General features: G+C 37.3%; 3 protein-coding genes across 3 annotated transcripts; 2 read left to right on the top strand and 1 right to left on the bottom strand.

Annotated features, from left to right (window-relative positions):
- Positions 1–376: 376 nt before the first annotated feature.
- On the top strand, positions 377–1,854 carry LOC119081064 (probable tRNA N6-adenosine threonylcarbamoyltransferase). The gene is made up of 5 exons (XM_037189780.1): positions 377–577; positions 649–822; positions 917–1,222; positions 1,289–1,605; positions 1,677–1,854. Exons 1-5 carry the CDS (start codon positions 463–465, stop codon positions 1,803–1,805), a joined length of 1,041 nt encoding a protein of 346 aa, XP_037045675.1. The 5' UTR covers positions 377–462; the 3' UTR covers positions 1,806–1,854.
- A 257-nt stretch (positions 1,855–2,111) lies between these two features.
- Positions 2,112–2,903, top strand: LOC119081067. The gene is made up of 2 exons (XM_037189790.1): positions 2,112–2,377; positions 2,449–2,903. Exons 1-2 carry the CDS (start codon positions 2,195–2,197, stop codon positions 2,815–2,817), a joined length of 552 nt encoding a protein of 183 aa, XP_037045685.1. The 5' UTR covers positions 2,112–2,194; the 3' UTR covers positions 2,818–2,903.
- A 4,878-nt stretch (positions 2,904–7,781) lies between these two features.
- Positions 7,782–10,278, bottom strand: LOC119081063. Its single transcript, XM_037189779.1, has 5 exons — positions 9,960–10,278; positions 9,546–9,852; positions 8,714–8,889; positions 8,272–8,647; positions 7,782–8,202 (listed from the first exon to the last, which is right to left on the bottom strand). Exons 1-5 carry the CDS (start codon positions 10,105–10,107, stop codon positions 8,088–8,090), a joined length of 1,122 nt encoding a protein of 373 aa, XP_037045674.1. The 5' UTR covers positions 10,108–10,278; the 3' UTR covers positions 7,782–8,087.
- Positions 10,279–13,582: the final 3,304 nt, after the last annotated feature.

The following is a 13,582-nucleotide window of genomic DNA, read 5'->3' on the forward strand; positions in this document are numbered from 1 at the left end:
GGTAAAATCAATGAAAGTATAAAACAGGTATGGCCTGTTCATACAAACCGGATGACATAGCGATTTAGAGGTCAGTTTGTTTATATGAAATGGCTATGTCCTCCGCTACACACAAAGTTTGACATTTGACCATATCTTGTGTTGACGTTCATTGGGTAAAATATCCATGAAATGTCATATAGCAGTTAAGTTGCTTCACAAAAAAGTAGAGCACTGACGAAATGTAGCAGGACTATACAAAAATCTATTACATTTATGGCCGAAAACTGTGTTTGCATGATGTATAAGTAAACAAAAAAACAAGTACCGTGTATACAGACCTTAAACCCCTGGTATATAGAAGAGATATCTGCTGGGACGTACTTCTTCAGATTGACTGATGACAGTTTCATCTTTTTTTTCCGAGTCTGTGCTATCAATGTTTTTATTCAATTCATAACAAAAATTCAAAAGAACAAGAATATGGTAATAGCCATTGGATTCGAAGGCAGTGCAAACAAAATTGGTGTGGGCATTGTCAAAGATGGAGAAGTTCTCGCCAATGTTCGACAAACATACATAACACCTCCTGGTGAAGGTTAGTAACCCTTTTAACCTCAATGTTTGTTTGTTGTTGGTATTTATTTTGTCCATTGCGTGGCTTCATAGGTTTTCTACCGCGGGAAACTGCACAGCACCATCGACAGGTTATCTTGGAAATTTTGCGTTCCGCGCTCACCGAAGCTGGTGTTACTCCGAAAGAAATCGATGTTGTTTGTTATACAAAGGGACCTGGTATGGCACCGCCACTTCTTACTGTTGCCATCGTTGCTCGTACAATAGGTAATAAATCTATAATTGAGGCTTTTCCTGCCTGCTGAGCAGTAGTGAATTAACATCGGCAGCTGAAATTTGAGTTCAAATTTTTATTTTGCAGCACAAATATGGAACCGTCCGCTGCTCGGCGTAAATCACTGTATTGGTCATATTGAAATGGGGAGACTGATAACACAAGCAGCGAATCCCACTGTGCTCTACGTTTCTGGTGGAAATACCCAAATCATCGCTTACTCATCGAAACGGTACAGAATATTCGGCGAAACAATTGACATAGCCGTTGGAAACTGTTTAGATCGCTTCGCCAGAATTATTAAATTATCTAACGATCCGAGTCCGGGGTATAACATCGAACAGCTCGCGAAGACTGGTAACAAGTTCCTGCCATTACCGTACTGTGTCAAAGGTTCAGATTGTTCAATTCAAATCCAAATAAGAAATCTGATTCACGTTACTCGTTCCATTTATGCAGGTATGGATGTTAGTTTCTCGGGAATATTATCGTTCATAGAAAACCACGTACGAAACGCGGGTAAGCAATCAAAAAATCCTCGAAAAGAGAAAGTGGAAGAGACGTACACACACGCCGACCTGTGCTTTTCGCTTCAAGAGACCATTTTCGCGATGCTGGTGGAAACAACGGAACGTGCAATGGCACACTGTGGATCGAACGAAGTGCTTATTGTTGGTGGTGTCGGTTGCAACGAACGGCTGCAACAAATGATGGAAATTATGTGCAAAGAAAGGGGAGCGAAACTGTATGCCACAGACGAACGGTTCTGTATCGATGTAAGATTGTGGAATTTAATGACTTTCGTTGTTCTGTTGATTTGAATGGTTTTGTTCTTTCTCTTTTACAGAATGGTGTAATGATTGCCCATGCCGGCGCTGAAATGTTCAGTTCGGGTACACGAATGACATGGAATAAAGCGACTATCACACAGAGATATCGAACGGATGAAGTGGAAGTTACATGGCGAGAGGATTGACATGTTGATATCACGTTTTCGATTAAAGATTTCAAAGTTAAAACGAAAATGAATTTCATTCTGGGAGTAATTTGAACTGTCCGAGGAAGCCCTAATGAAGCACAAAATTTCCGAGACAATCATGGAACGATTTATACGTGTTGAGTGACCGTTGGCTAGGATTTCCTATTAATAAGTAGAGGTGAAAAATATTTGAAATCCTCACAAAACATGAAACAGTTGGCACTACGACTCCCAGATGTCTCTCAATAGTTTTGACAGCCGGAAAAATATTTTTGTTGGGTTTTTCTTCTTATTTTGACAGTTGTTCTCGGAGTGTGTGTTTTCGGTGTTTTCTGCAGTCCACTCATTACTTAAGATTTTGACAAAAACAGAAAGCATATTCCGAGATGAGCACTATCAAATACATTGGTCGAACAAACGACTTCAAAGGCAAAACGTTGTGGGAAATACTGGGAAATTTGAAAAACCATGGAGTTGGAAGGACTGTCATCCGACAAATGTTTCAAAGATATCCAGAACCCTCATACATGAAAATCGTCAAAGTTGAGGCTATGCCGAATCCAACAGAGGTAAGCGAATTTGATGAATCTTCCACATCTTATCATCAATGATTAATCGATCATTTGGTTAATATTTTCAGGGTGATCGTAAAGTGAAGGTATGGGTGGAAAAAACGTTTCGCGGACGAACCCTGCCAAATTTGGTGGAAATATACGGCACATCGTACAAAACCGACTACCAGTTGATACCGAAAAGCGAAGTAGCTAATGTGTGTCGACCGTGTAACGCGCCAGAAATTAAAATTCTACCACAACACATCGAATTTCCGCCACTATTCCGAGAGTTTATCACGAAAGAAACCGGTCAACAGAATCCTCAACTGAAACTGAAAGTGAATAAGTCCAGCAATAAATTAGTTCGAGTGGCCAAAGAAGGTGAAACACCAACTATGGAAGTAACAATGAGTCTTGGGAAACCGGCCGGCCCGACTTTGTACAAGCATCTCTAACTGAGCGTTTGTTGTCATTATGTAGATAGTCGGATATTATTAGATGGATTGAGCGCATTTAGAGATTAAATACAATCAAATGAAAATCGTCGATCATGAGTTAATGAATTTTGAAGGAAGGGGCTGTTTGTCCGTCCATTTTCGACAGAACCAAGAATTGAAGTAAGATGAGATGGGGAGGTAAGTGATTCTGAGCTATAGATTTCCATTGGAGGTAAAGCTACAACTTTATCGATGGATCTTTGTTGCTTGTCGGTTTATTATTTACTTCCCATATGAGATTTGGAAATAGTACTAGTACTTACCAATGGAACACATGCACTTCTTGCGTAAAATTTGCCGATAGAGGCGTAGCCGATAACAAGTGTCATTTCCACCATTTTTTGTTCCATTGCCAAGTAAGGACTGACCGAAATCGGCGCTATTTATTCCGGGACTTTTTTATATATGCCTAGTGAGGCCTTGGTGCCTAGGCCCCAAAACCAGTCTCAGATATTTTTGATCTTCCATACTTAGCTGGTTGTAAGCGGCCAAAAGTTGAGAAATGGGGTTTCGTAGTCCGGATTTCATTTCCTCAAGGTCTTGAGGACAAGAGCGTGTATGGGTTCGTTGGAGAGCTGAGGTCGAGTACTCCTGGGGCAAATAATTAATATAATTAAATCCGGACTACAAAACCTAATACTTCGACTTTTTTTTATTTATTTTTTATATGAATTAAATAATTTAATAATTTATAGCACCAATGTAGAAGAAAGAAAAATATCACTTGAAAAAATTCGGACCATCATTATCACAGAAAGTGTCTCGAATGCTCACAGCATTTCCTCGCTGAATCGCTATTGATATACGCTGAAGGAGAAACTCTAGACTCCGTGGCTCACCCGTTTGGCGTTTCATTAATTTCCCCAGTTTAGACAAAAATATCATAGTTTCCGGACCAATTGATCCAAAGGATTCAAATGCTAGCGGCGTGAAGCAGAATTGATTCCTCAAGTCAATGTAATGGTTGTGCTTATCTCTTTCCGCTTGGTCGGCTGCTGCGCCACTATTATTCGAAGTTGAATTTATGTATGACGATGCCACATTGTCGACAACCGTAACGTCCCAAATCAACGAAAGTCCATGACTCCAGGGGTAGCTGGTCAGTCCATCCGGCCGTTTTCCATCTCGTCTAGATAACCCTGGCGGTTCGCGTATATTTGGGAAACCAGCTGCACTGAAGGCCATAGATATAATCTTGTTGATTTCTGCGTGTCTGGCATACTTTCCAATCATCTTGTTACAGGATAGCTCGTGATGGCCATCAGCATTGACTAATCTGCCGCACACACACACGTGAGGCAGGCACACCTTATTTCCCAGACGAAGAGCTACTGCGATCCTTGCCACATCGTTGTCCAGCAAAAGTCCAAGTTGGTGGGATGGAACTGCTTGCAGCCACTTTGACGATGGTTTAGTAGATGACGCAAGAATTCGTGCCCGATCCGTTGGACCGCTCGACTGTAGTACTTCCTCGACTTTTGGCCAATTACAACCAATGTATGGAAGTTCAAAAATATCTGAGACTGGTTTTGGGGCCTAGGCACCAAGGCATACATCAAAAAGTCCCGGAATAGATCATTGTCAATGTCGTTTGAGATGTCAAATGAGCTGTCATTTTCACAAAGCTAACCAAAATGTTACAAAAATTTATATGGAGCTGTCATTGTTTAAGGTTAGCTTTGTGAAATTGACAACTCATTTGACACTATTTTGAGAGAAGAACAGTTATTTGACACTGATCTATAAGTAACGCCGATTTCGGTCAGTCGAAATTCAAAAGAATCACTCAAAGTTTCTCAAGCGTGAAGTGAAGTTGACAATTTTGATTTTTGTGCAAATCGAAATACTTATACTTCTGTGGGTGGCGTTCTACTATTAGCGGCTATTCACGCTGCGCACGCTAAAAGAAACGAACTTAAGACCTTTGTATCCTACGTCAAAATGTATGGAATGCAAGCCTTTATCGTCTACCCCATCCTACTTTGTGAATGGCCCCTTACTTACAAACTTTTACGGTTTAAAAAAAAAAAAATTAATTGCGTCCGTACAAAAAGTCAAATTTTTTTGAATTGTTGGGACGAATCTTGACTAGTGGTTACCCCCTCGCAGAAATTTCTATCCCCACATATGCTGTTCCCACTGTTCAGTTGCGGTGCTATGATACCATGATTTGGTGATCGTCAGTTCTTTCCACTGACCATTGTCGTAGAAATTTGCAAAAATTTTGTTGCGAATGACCTGTTCAAAGGTTTAGATTCATTAAAATGAAACGAAACATTGCAAGTAACGCAATTGTCTTAGGAACTTTTTTTAGGTTAAGTTATAGAAATCCCAAGATTTGTCTGTTGGGACTGGGGAATAGCAACGCAGCAATGCACTTTTTCGTTAGATAACGAAATGGAAATTTTCTCACTGTACCGACGAGTCGTGCTCGACAAATTTAGTCGTAGTGTTGCCTGAGCCTCGGGGCAAGACCGTTTACACCGCCCCTGGAATATACTGGCTTGGCGATCATATTTGTCGGATCCTACACATTTTCGGATTTTAATAAGCCTGCATAGTATTTTCTGTCCCTCTTACAGCATTTAATCATTTATGTTTATCACTCAACTGCAATAGGGAGCTCAGTTTTGCTGGTATCGGGGAATCTGGCACACGGTGCCGACACAACGCACTCTATAACTACGTAAAATGTAAACTCGCACAAGTAACTTTAATATTGTAAATGCTTCATAGCCCTGTGACCGGATTGATGACTCCTTTTACAAAATTTTGGAATCGAAATATCGTGTGCGAGTTCACTTTAACCGTAGTTTAAAAATGTATTGTTTTAGCACCGCGTGCCAGATTACCCCAAGGCGTTTTGCCAACTGTTCATGCCAATACGGCTATTAATCTGTTATCGATAACGATGAGAAAAATAATGACAAGCTCTGAGCAATATTATCCTTTATATGGTAAAATGCATGTTAAAAAATTGAAGTACCAGATTTGAAAACAACCGATAATAATACTGGTCACATACTTGCCGTCTGTAACAGGTTAAAGAGAAAATTTTAGGTCAATGATGTATCAGTAATAGGACCACCACGTTGACCACAAACAATAAGTATCGTAGATTCTCATCGAGGCATTCATATATTTTGGGACGAAGTATATATATATATATAAGTCAGATACGAATGCCTACGCGAATAACAGGTTAGAATTAAAGTCATATAAAGAACTAAGGACAGGTGTTTTAGCTTAAAGTGCTTCGGCAGGATGCTCACCATTAAAGACCTCGAGACGGTACTTTTAAAAACTAAATTTCTTACATCAGCGCTAAGAGCTATATACATAGATGTATCCAGGACTTAGAAGATGCAAAAAATTAATTTAAAAAAAATGAGGGCGAGCTGTTCCAACTTGTTAGGCAAAAACTGCAGCTGATTTATCAAAAACTTTCAGCATCCATTAATTTGAGGGTATCTAATTTGAACTATGCATACTTCAGTTGAATACTAAGTACTTAAGAATTGTTTCCAGATTTCACCAATCAAATTTACGTGTCGTGTATGTACATCAGACTGTACCATATTCCTTGACTGAAGCTAAAAGTTTTAGAGAACAATGTAAGGTATGGACAATGTAACAGATAATAAAATACACGATTTCTTGGAAACCAACAGTAAGTGTGTCCAATGGTACAGTGGATTCGTCCACCACCTAAGCTACTATAGTCACTAGTGTAAGGTGTATTAACGCCGTTGTTGGTGCACATTTTCCCAACCACATGCAATACACAATAATCGCATATATCGAGCTGTAAGGCAAATACACGAATGATCGGACAAGTAAAGATGCATTTCTTCGGCCATTGGCCATTAAAAAGAGGTGAACGAACGCTGTGCCCTACACACACATTGATCAATCCTTTTCTTGCAAATTCAGTGGTTGTGTTCGTAATCCAAATAAAATAATTTATTTCTTTTCCCTTTATAATCTCTCTTCGTCGAATTGATGCTGGCAGAAAATAATGTTTGCTCTTGAATTGAAATAGTGTTTGGTATGCGAAATAAGGTTTTCCTCACTTGAAATTTTGTATTTTAGAATGAACCGAAAATTAAACCGATTGTTCGTTCATTGCATGTAGCTATTCGAAATTTTGAAAAGAGAGCACAAAATATACGATCAGCAATTACCGCATCGTATACAATGCATTTTTTTGCGGTGCTTGTTTAATAAATAATTATGCTCGTAAGACTGGCGTTCGAGCAATTATGTTTCGCGAAAATTATTACTGCAACGGAATATAAACATACTCATTGATGTACTTCTGAGTACATAAGATGATTGAAAAAAAGAAATTGATTACGAGTGAAATGAAATATCCCTCGAATGTCAAGTGATGATTGATAAAGCTTGGTTCGGATTGACCTGTTCCGATCTGAACCAGCTTACCTCAAATCTGCAAATAAAAGAAATTCATGTAAATGAATTCATGAAAAATCCCAAACATACCTGTAAACTGTCATGATTTACCTGCATTTTTATTGGTATTTCGACGACAGGTAAAAATTTCTAATTCAGATTCAGTTCTAATCAGATTCAGGTAATCTGAGCATCAGGTTTCAGGTTTGGAGCCTTATTATCAGAAATCACATATTCCGAGCTAAATTTTGAGTTAGCCGACCTTGACCCAATTCATTGTGAAAATTTTAGGTTCATGTCACGTTCAAGTCAAAAGTAAAAGTTCAGGCTCCGTTCAGATTTGGGTTGAACCAATTCAGGTTCAGGTTGGACCAGAAATCTTAAATTTCAGGTTGAGGTTAATTTCGGGTCGAACCTGAAGTCTTAGTTCAGGAACCTACTCTAACCTACTCTTTCTGCATGGAAATCTTTCCATTGGTGACGATGGTGACACATTAAAACTTACAAAATTTTACATGAAACATAAAATTTATTACGACTTGAGCTCAAATCGTAATTGCTAACCTTAAAACTAATTCATGAACAACTTAAGCTAGGTGTATTTTTAGAAACAAGTCATTTGAGTATAGTCAAATGGGTCGTTTCTAGAAATGACATTTTTTTGTGACTCTGAACTTAATCTAAAATAATCCTTAAATCTATAACAATCACTTCTGCAAATAAATATAAAATTTCTAGTCCCAAACATAATTATCTAAATCAAAAATTGCGTTGCAAGTGAATACATAATCAATCGTTTTACAATTCACAAACACTTACTGACTGTACATCTGTGGAATTTTTCTCTTCAACTTTTTAAGAACCCGTTGACGTGCAACATTACTCCAAAGCACCAACGGACATGTAGTGCCACCAACTCTCCTAGCATCACTAGCAATGAAATTTCAAAATTAATTTATCTCCGAATGTCTTGAAATTATAATGAGGCCGGAAACCTACCCTTGATATTGACTGAACATAACGCGATTATGATTCGTGTAGAAGACATCCTCAATGTTTATACAATCAAAACTCTTCTCAAGAAAATTGTTAAACAATTTCCGCTTATTCTCCAGACTTGGATTGTGTAATTGATTTGCTAGTGGTGGTATGGTGGTGACAATTGGAAAAATGTCGTTATCGCATAACAACTGACACAACTGGAACATATCTTGAATCATGTCAACCACTTCTCTACCTTGGAGTAAATCTATCGATCCCAGATTGATAACTGCTGCATCGTGACGAATGGTGTTGATGACACGCGAAATATTCTTCACAGCTCTTTTAAGACTCTGTCCTGATATGCATTGTCCTACTTGCTTTAGTTTCGATTCTGAAATGTCAATGGATGAGAAATTAAGAAACGAAATTCCGTTGTCTTATGAGTGGATATTTATACTTGTATATTGTCGATGCAAGTCTATGCGAGCCATTTCGAGGAAGAAATTGTCACCGATCAGTATATGTCCGCATACGGTACATTCTTGCGAAACCGATGATTTCTTTGGTGATTTTGGCTGATTGTTTCTTCTTCCTTTAGGCTTAGTGTTTTTGGCACTGTTGCTGTTCGATTGGCTATTTAATGATTGAAAATATAGTTTCTGAATCTGTTGCAATGCTTTGGAAAATGAAGGAAAAGTTTTCTAGTTCAATAACGATTTGTAAATCTCAAATCTGTTTTCAATCAACATCTAATCGTATTCTTTCGATTGAATTGAAACCATGTGCCTGCGCTAAGTAACTTAAACAAACACAATTTTGAAATAGACCAATGATTGAACTTGGTACAAACTAGGTTTCTCGTTAATCTGTTTAAATGTTTGCATTACAAAATGACAAACAAATGGCAATAAATATTGTTTTTAGATGTGAACGCAATGCCAGAAATGATTAAGAAAGATTACATATCGTCTCTGCGTGACAATGATCATGAAAACATAGAAGTAATTACACCTGGCAGCCGTGTGTTGCAGTCAAAAATTATTTCTATGAATGGACTGCCATCATTTGACGACTTATGTGACTATGACGCAATACCTTTACTCTGCTAAAAAAGTCTCAAAAGTTCGAGATAAGCTGTCTCATGATCTCACTTCTATTGTCTTTCGAGACCATGAGTCTACGTATTGCGATGTTTTGAGACTTTCATTTTCACGTGACTATCATAGTCGCATCATATTTGAAAATTAGCAACCATATCTGAAACGTAACAAGCTAAACGTTTAGCATACCTCATATTAGTCGAAAATGATGGTGATCCCGAACCGGTCTTATCCCGTGTTTTTTTCAATTTAACTAAATATGAATCTAAATCGATATCTAATTCCTGAAGAATTAGTGTCATGCCCTCAGTTAAATCGGAAGACAGTTTTCTAATCGCAGCATCAACGTCCATGTAATACAGAATACATCCCTGCTCCGAAGTCACCGGATTTATGTCCAATCCAGAATTCCATAACATTGGTTTGAAATATTGTTCCATGCATTTGTATCCCCAAATGGCTTCACAATCAATATCAAAAATTTTTTTGAAGTCGTCTGCAATGACAAAAAAAAAGATTTTTTAAAGGTTAGGATGACAATGATATTCTATTGATCACAGCCACATGGTACATAGGTCTATAAGTTTGTAACTCTGAAATTACCGCGTATTTCCGCTAAAGTAGCTCCATTTTCATTCCGATTTAGTATTATCATTTCTAAAGCGAAACATAATTCTTCCCCGTATCGGAAAAATTCTTCTCTTTCACGGAAATCTATGCTATATGGGATTTCTTCACCAACAGTTGCCATGGTAAAAATCACAAAAAAAAATAAATAAATTACAAATTAAACGAAACACAAATCACGGATGGACGTCACACGTGGTTAGCTATTGCGTCTACAATGATTGAGAACACAATTTATTCTGTACTACCACCCCAGTAAAGTTTAAGTAACAGGTCATTCAGCGTTGGAATAAGTGAGTGCACACATGTGTGCGAAAATATAAAATTGCTTCACATAGTCCGGTTCTATTCTGCTTGTTACATTATTGGTGTAGTTTTCAAATATTCTGTTATTAGTTAACTGTGCCATAAAGTAACGAAGCATTTACAAATTTATTTAACAATTCGATGAAAATTCGAACAAAATGTTCAAAATGTATTTCGTATTCACTTTAGGAGGATATTTACAAAAACCGCTCATGTGGATGACGATAAAAGAACGTGTTGAAGGTATTATATCTACTATTTCAATGGAATTGAGAAACCTGTGGGATATGAGTGGACTTGCTGGTCGTCGCTCAGTATTTCCTTTCCATTATAGACGGCAAGTAGTACTTAACTCCGACGAAAAATAAAGACTCACGTTTTCGTATGGTTATTGACCTCGGCTCCGCCTCGGATTAAAAAAAATTCAAGCAAAAACTCGACTTTTTTATCAACTTTTCCGTCCTTGTGACATAATAGTTAGTTTCTTAACGGGTTTTTAACCTTAAAAGGGTTTTTTAACGAATGAGAAGTTTGCAGCACGAGCCGGAGGCGAGCTAAGTTTTTCCTAAACGATGTTAAAATTGCGCCTATTTTAACAATAGGTAGGAAAATAACTATTACTGTATACGAAACGTATGTAACAGTGGCGTTCATCGCTTTTATCTGCGTTGTTGTCCATAACAGATAAACAGTCTTTCATAAAAATGATTCTAACGATAATTTCACTTCAACTCGAAGTTTTCAATAATGTTAGGGTCTGATATTTGTAGGAAGCTCGGTAACAGCACATTAACTCGAGCTGCAAACACCAGACTAGTCAAAATAAAAATCTCCAGACCAGTACGTAATAACTCGCGGTGACCTCCAGAAACACCACTGCTGTCATTTACGAAAAGCAAGTTTCCGATAGGCTCAACCAATCACTTCAAAAGAGCAGAGCAACTGATTTTACTAGTTGTCATTTGGCCTCTTATTTTGTATGGAACGTCCGTAACGCAGTGGCATATTAGGCCTGTTCAAATTTGAATAATTATTTTAGATTCTATCGGCATGCTATCAGAGAGTTAAAATGGTTCAAAAAAAGAGACCCGTATTTTTTATATAATTTTTTGAAGCGTTTTTGTTCTGGGGAGGTTCGTTCGAAGGAAAATCCCGAGTTTGGCTGGTTTTTAGACAGTTTTCGGCACTAAACTCAACCAAAACCTCGAACATATGTGCACTAACTCAATTGTTGTCAAAGGATATGCAAAATTAGAGTCTCGTTTTGAATATGAGCGAATTTAGTCAAGTGGTTGGAGAGAACGAGCCTGAGAAGCGCTTGCAATCGATGCCAACGTGAAAGGCTAATCTAGTTTTTGGGGGTTAAGCACATCATTAACACCAGTGACTTGGGCGTCAAAAGATTTTAGTAAAATCGTGGAACCGGTCCTGAGCACGTTCAAAAAGAACACTTTTCGGTCGCTTACCCACCATTCAACACGGGAAAACTAAGTGTGTACATATAGGCTACGAATCACATGAGTTAGTTGATGAAAATTAACCATCGCCGTGCATGCGAGCACGCCAAATGAAACTCACTCTTTTGACAAACATAACCGAACCGCGAAAACGATTTTTTTCCCCTGAAAGTGTGTTTAAAGACTCATCTTTTGACGCTTAAATCACTGATGTTAATGATGTGCTTAACCCTAAAAAACTAGATTACCCTTTCACGTTGGCATCGATTGCAAGCGCTTCTCAGGCTCGTCCTCTCCAACCATTTGACTAAATTCGTTCATATTCAAAACGAGACTCTAAATTTGCATTTCCTTTGACAACAATTGAGGTAGCGCGTTTATGTTTGAGGTTTTGGTTGAGTTTAGCGCCGAAAACTGTCTAAAAACTAGCCAAACTCAGAATTTTCCTTCGAATGAACCTCCCCAGAACAAAAACGCTTCAAACAATTATATAAAAAATACGGGTCTCTTTTTTTGAACCACTGTAACTCTCTGATAGCATGCCGATAGAATCTAAAATAATTATTCAAATTTGAACAGGCCTAGTGGCATATACATAAAAAACTGAATTTATATGAGAATTTTGGACAACTCCGTCGGGGAACCTCTCAGTTAAATTCTGTTCTAATGCCTGTTCTTGGAGTGTCTTCAGCTTTAGTACTGAACCAAGTACTAGAGAAAACTGAGTTTATTAGAAAAATTTTGGCTTTGCCGTCGAAGAGAACCTTGAAAATTCTATCCTCTTGCTACGGTTCATCGTTTTATCTTTAACTGCATTATTTTTACCATATTTTTGCTATTCAATGGAACATTAGTCTGACTTCATCACTTACCCCTGCCATCGTTGTTGATGATAGCTAACTTGAGCCGTTCCTAAAAGGTTAATAAAATGCATTGAGCAAAAGTAAATTTAATCCAAACTTTTAATAATATAATTTTGTGAGAATTTTTTACAATCGTTTCATATTTAAGCTTTATACACACGAAATTGTTGTACTCCAACAATAATTTTTTTTTTCGGATTTACAAACAATGCACAGCAATGCAACAACGCGCGCAAAGTTCGTTACACGATAATTCACAAACTGGTAAAATGACTATGAACTTTACAAAGACCTCAAGGAAAACTCATGGATAAACCGAATGTAAAACAATATCTTTTGCGAAAAAGAAAGTGCACTGTTGCACGCCTAAGTCTTTTTATGAGTTACTTCATATCGCCATATATAACCATACAACAAGAAGTATGACTAACGATACATTACATGTTAAATGGCAATGTTTTGGTATGTATAGTGCATTGAATCTAATGCCTATACCATCTTATAATATTAGTTATCTACATACAATGCCTGAAAAACGAATGCACTTTTTTATTTATTACTTTTCATTCAATTCGTTACTTTATTGCAATCAAACACTCACTTTGAATCTATGTGGTTGTTGTACTTGTTGTACATAGAAAAGTGAAATTAAATTCTTATTTTCACATCGAGATTTTATTTTTTCTCCAGCTATTATTTGCACGAATAAACAATATTCAACTGCCGCACCGCAGTAGAGGTTAATGTATATAAAAAAAAATGTTAATAAAAATCTTTCATGAAGAAAATTGCACTTTTATTTTCGTTTCATGTCAGTTTCGGCTTTAAGAGTTATTAAATAACAATAAAAATAAGATTATTATGTTTAATGCACATTTGATGCATTTTTTTTTCTTTTTAGTTTTTTCCGCTATGCTATTGAAATGCATTAAAATATTTGACGGTATGTATAGTGTATATAAATATATATACA

The sequence above is a fragment of the Bradysia coprophila genome, unplaced genomic scaffold (genome assembly GCF_014529535.1).
Source record: "Bradysia coprophila strain Holo2 unplaced genomic scaffold, BU_Bcop_v1 contig_350, whole genome shotgun sequence".
In the NCBI taxonomy this organism is placed as follows: Eukaryota; Metazoa; Arthropoda; class Insecta; order Diptera; family Sciaridae; genus Bradysia; species Bradysia coprophila.

Coding starts and splice junctions, on each gene's coding strand:
- LOC119081064 (XM_037189780.1), top strand. CDS start 463: ATGGTAATAGCCATTGGATTCGAAGGCAGTGCAAACAAAATTGGTGTG. Junction 823..916: donor CATCGTTGCTCGTACAATAG/GTAATAAATCTA, acceptor TTTATTTTGCAG/CACAAATATGGAACCGTCCG. Junction 1,223..1,288: donor ATTACCGTACTGTGTCAAAG/GTTCAGATTGTT, acceptor CCATTTATGCAG/GTATGGATGTTAGTTTCTCG.
- LOC119081067 (XM_037189790.1), top strand. CDS start 2,195: ATGAGCACTATCAAATACATTGGTCGAACAAACGACTTCAAAGGCAAA. Junction 2,378..2,448: donor CTATGCCGAATCCAACAGAG/GTAAGCGAATTT, acceptor TAATATTTTCAG/GGTGATCGTAAAGTGAAGGT.
- LOC119081063 (XM_037189779.1), bottom strand. CDS start 10,107: ATGGCAACTGTTGGTGAAGAAATCCCATATAGCATAGATTTCCGTGAA. Junction 9,853..9,959: donor TACTTTAGCGGAAATACGCG/GTAATTTCAGAG, acceptor TTGTCATTGCAG/ACGACTTCAAAAAAATTTTT. Junction 8,648..8,713: donor CTTGCATCGACAATATACAA/GTATAAATATCC, acceptor TTGACATTTCAG/AATCGAAACTAAAGCAAGTA.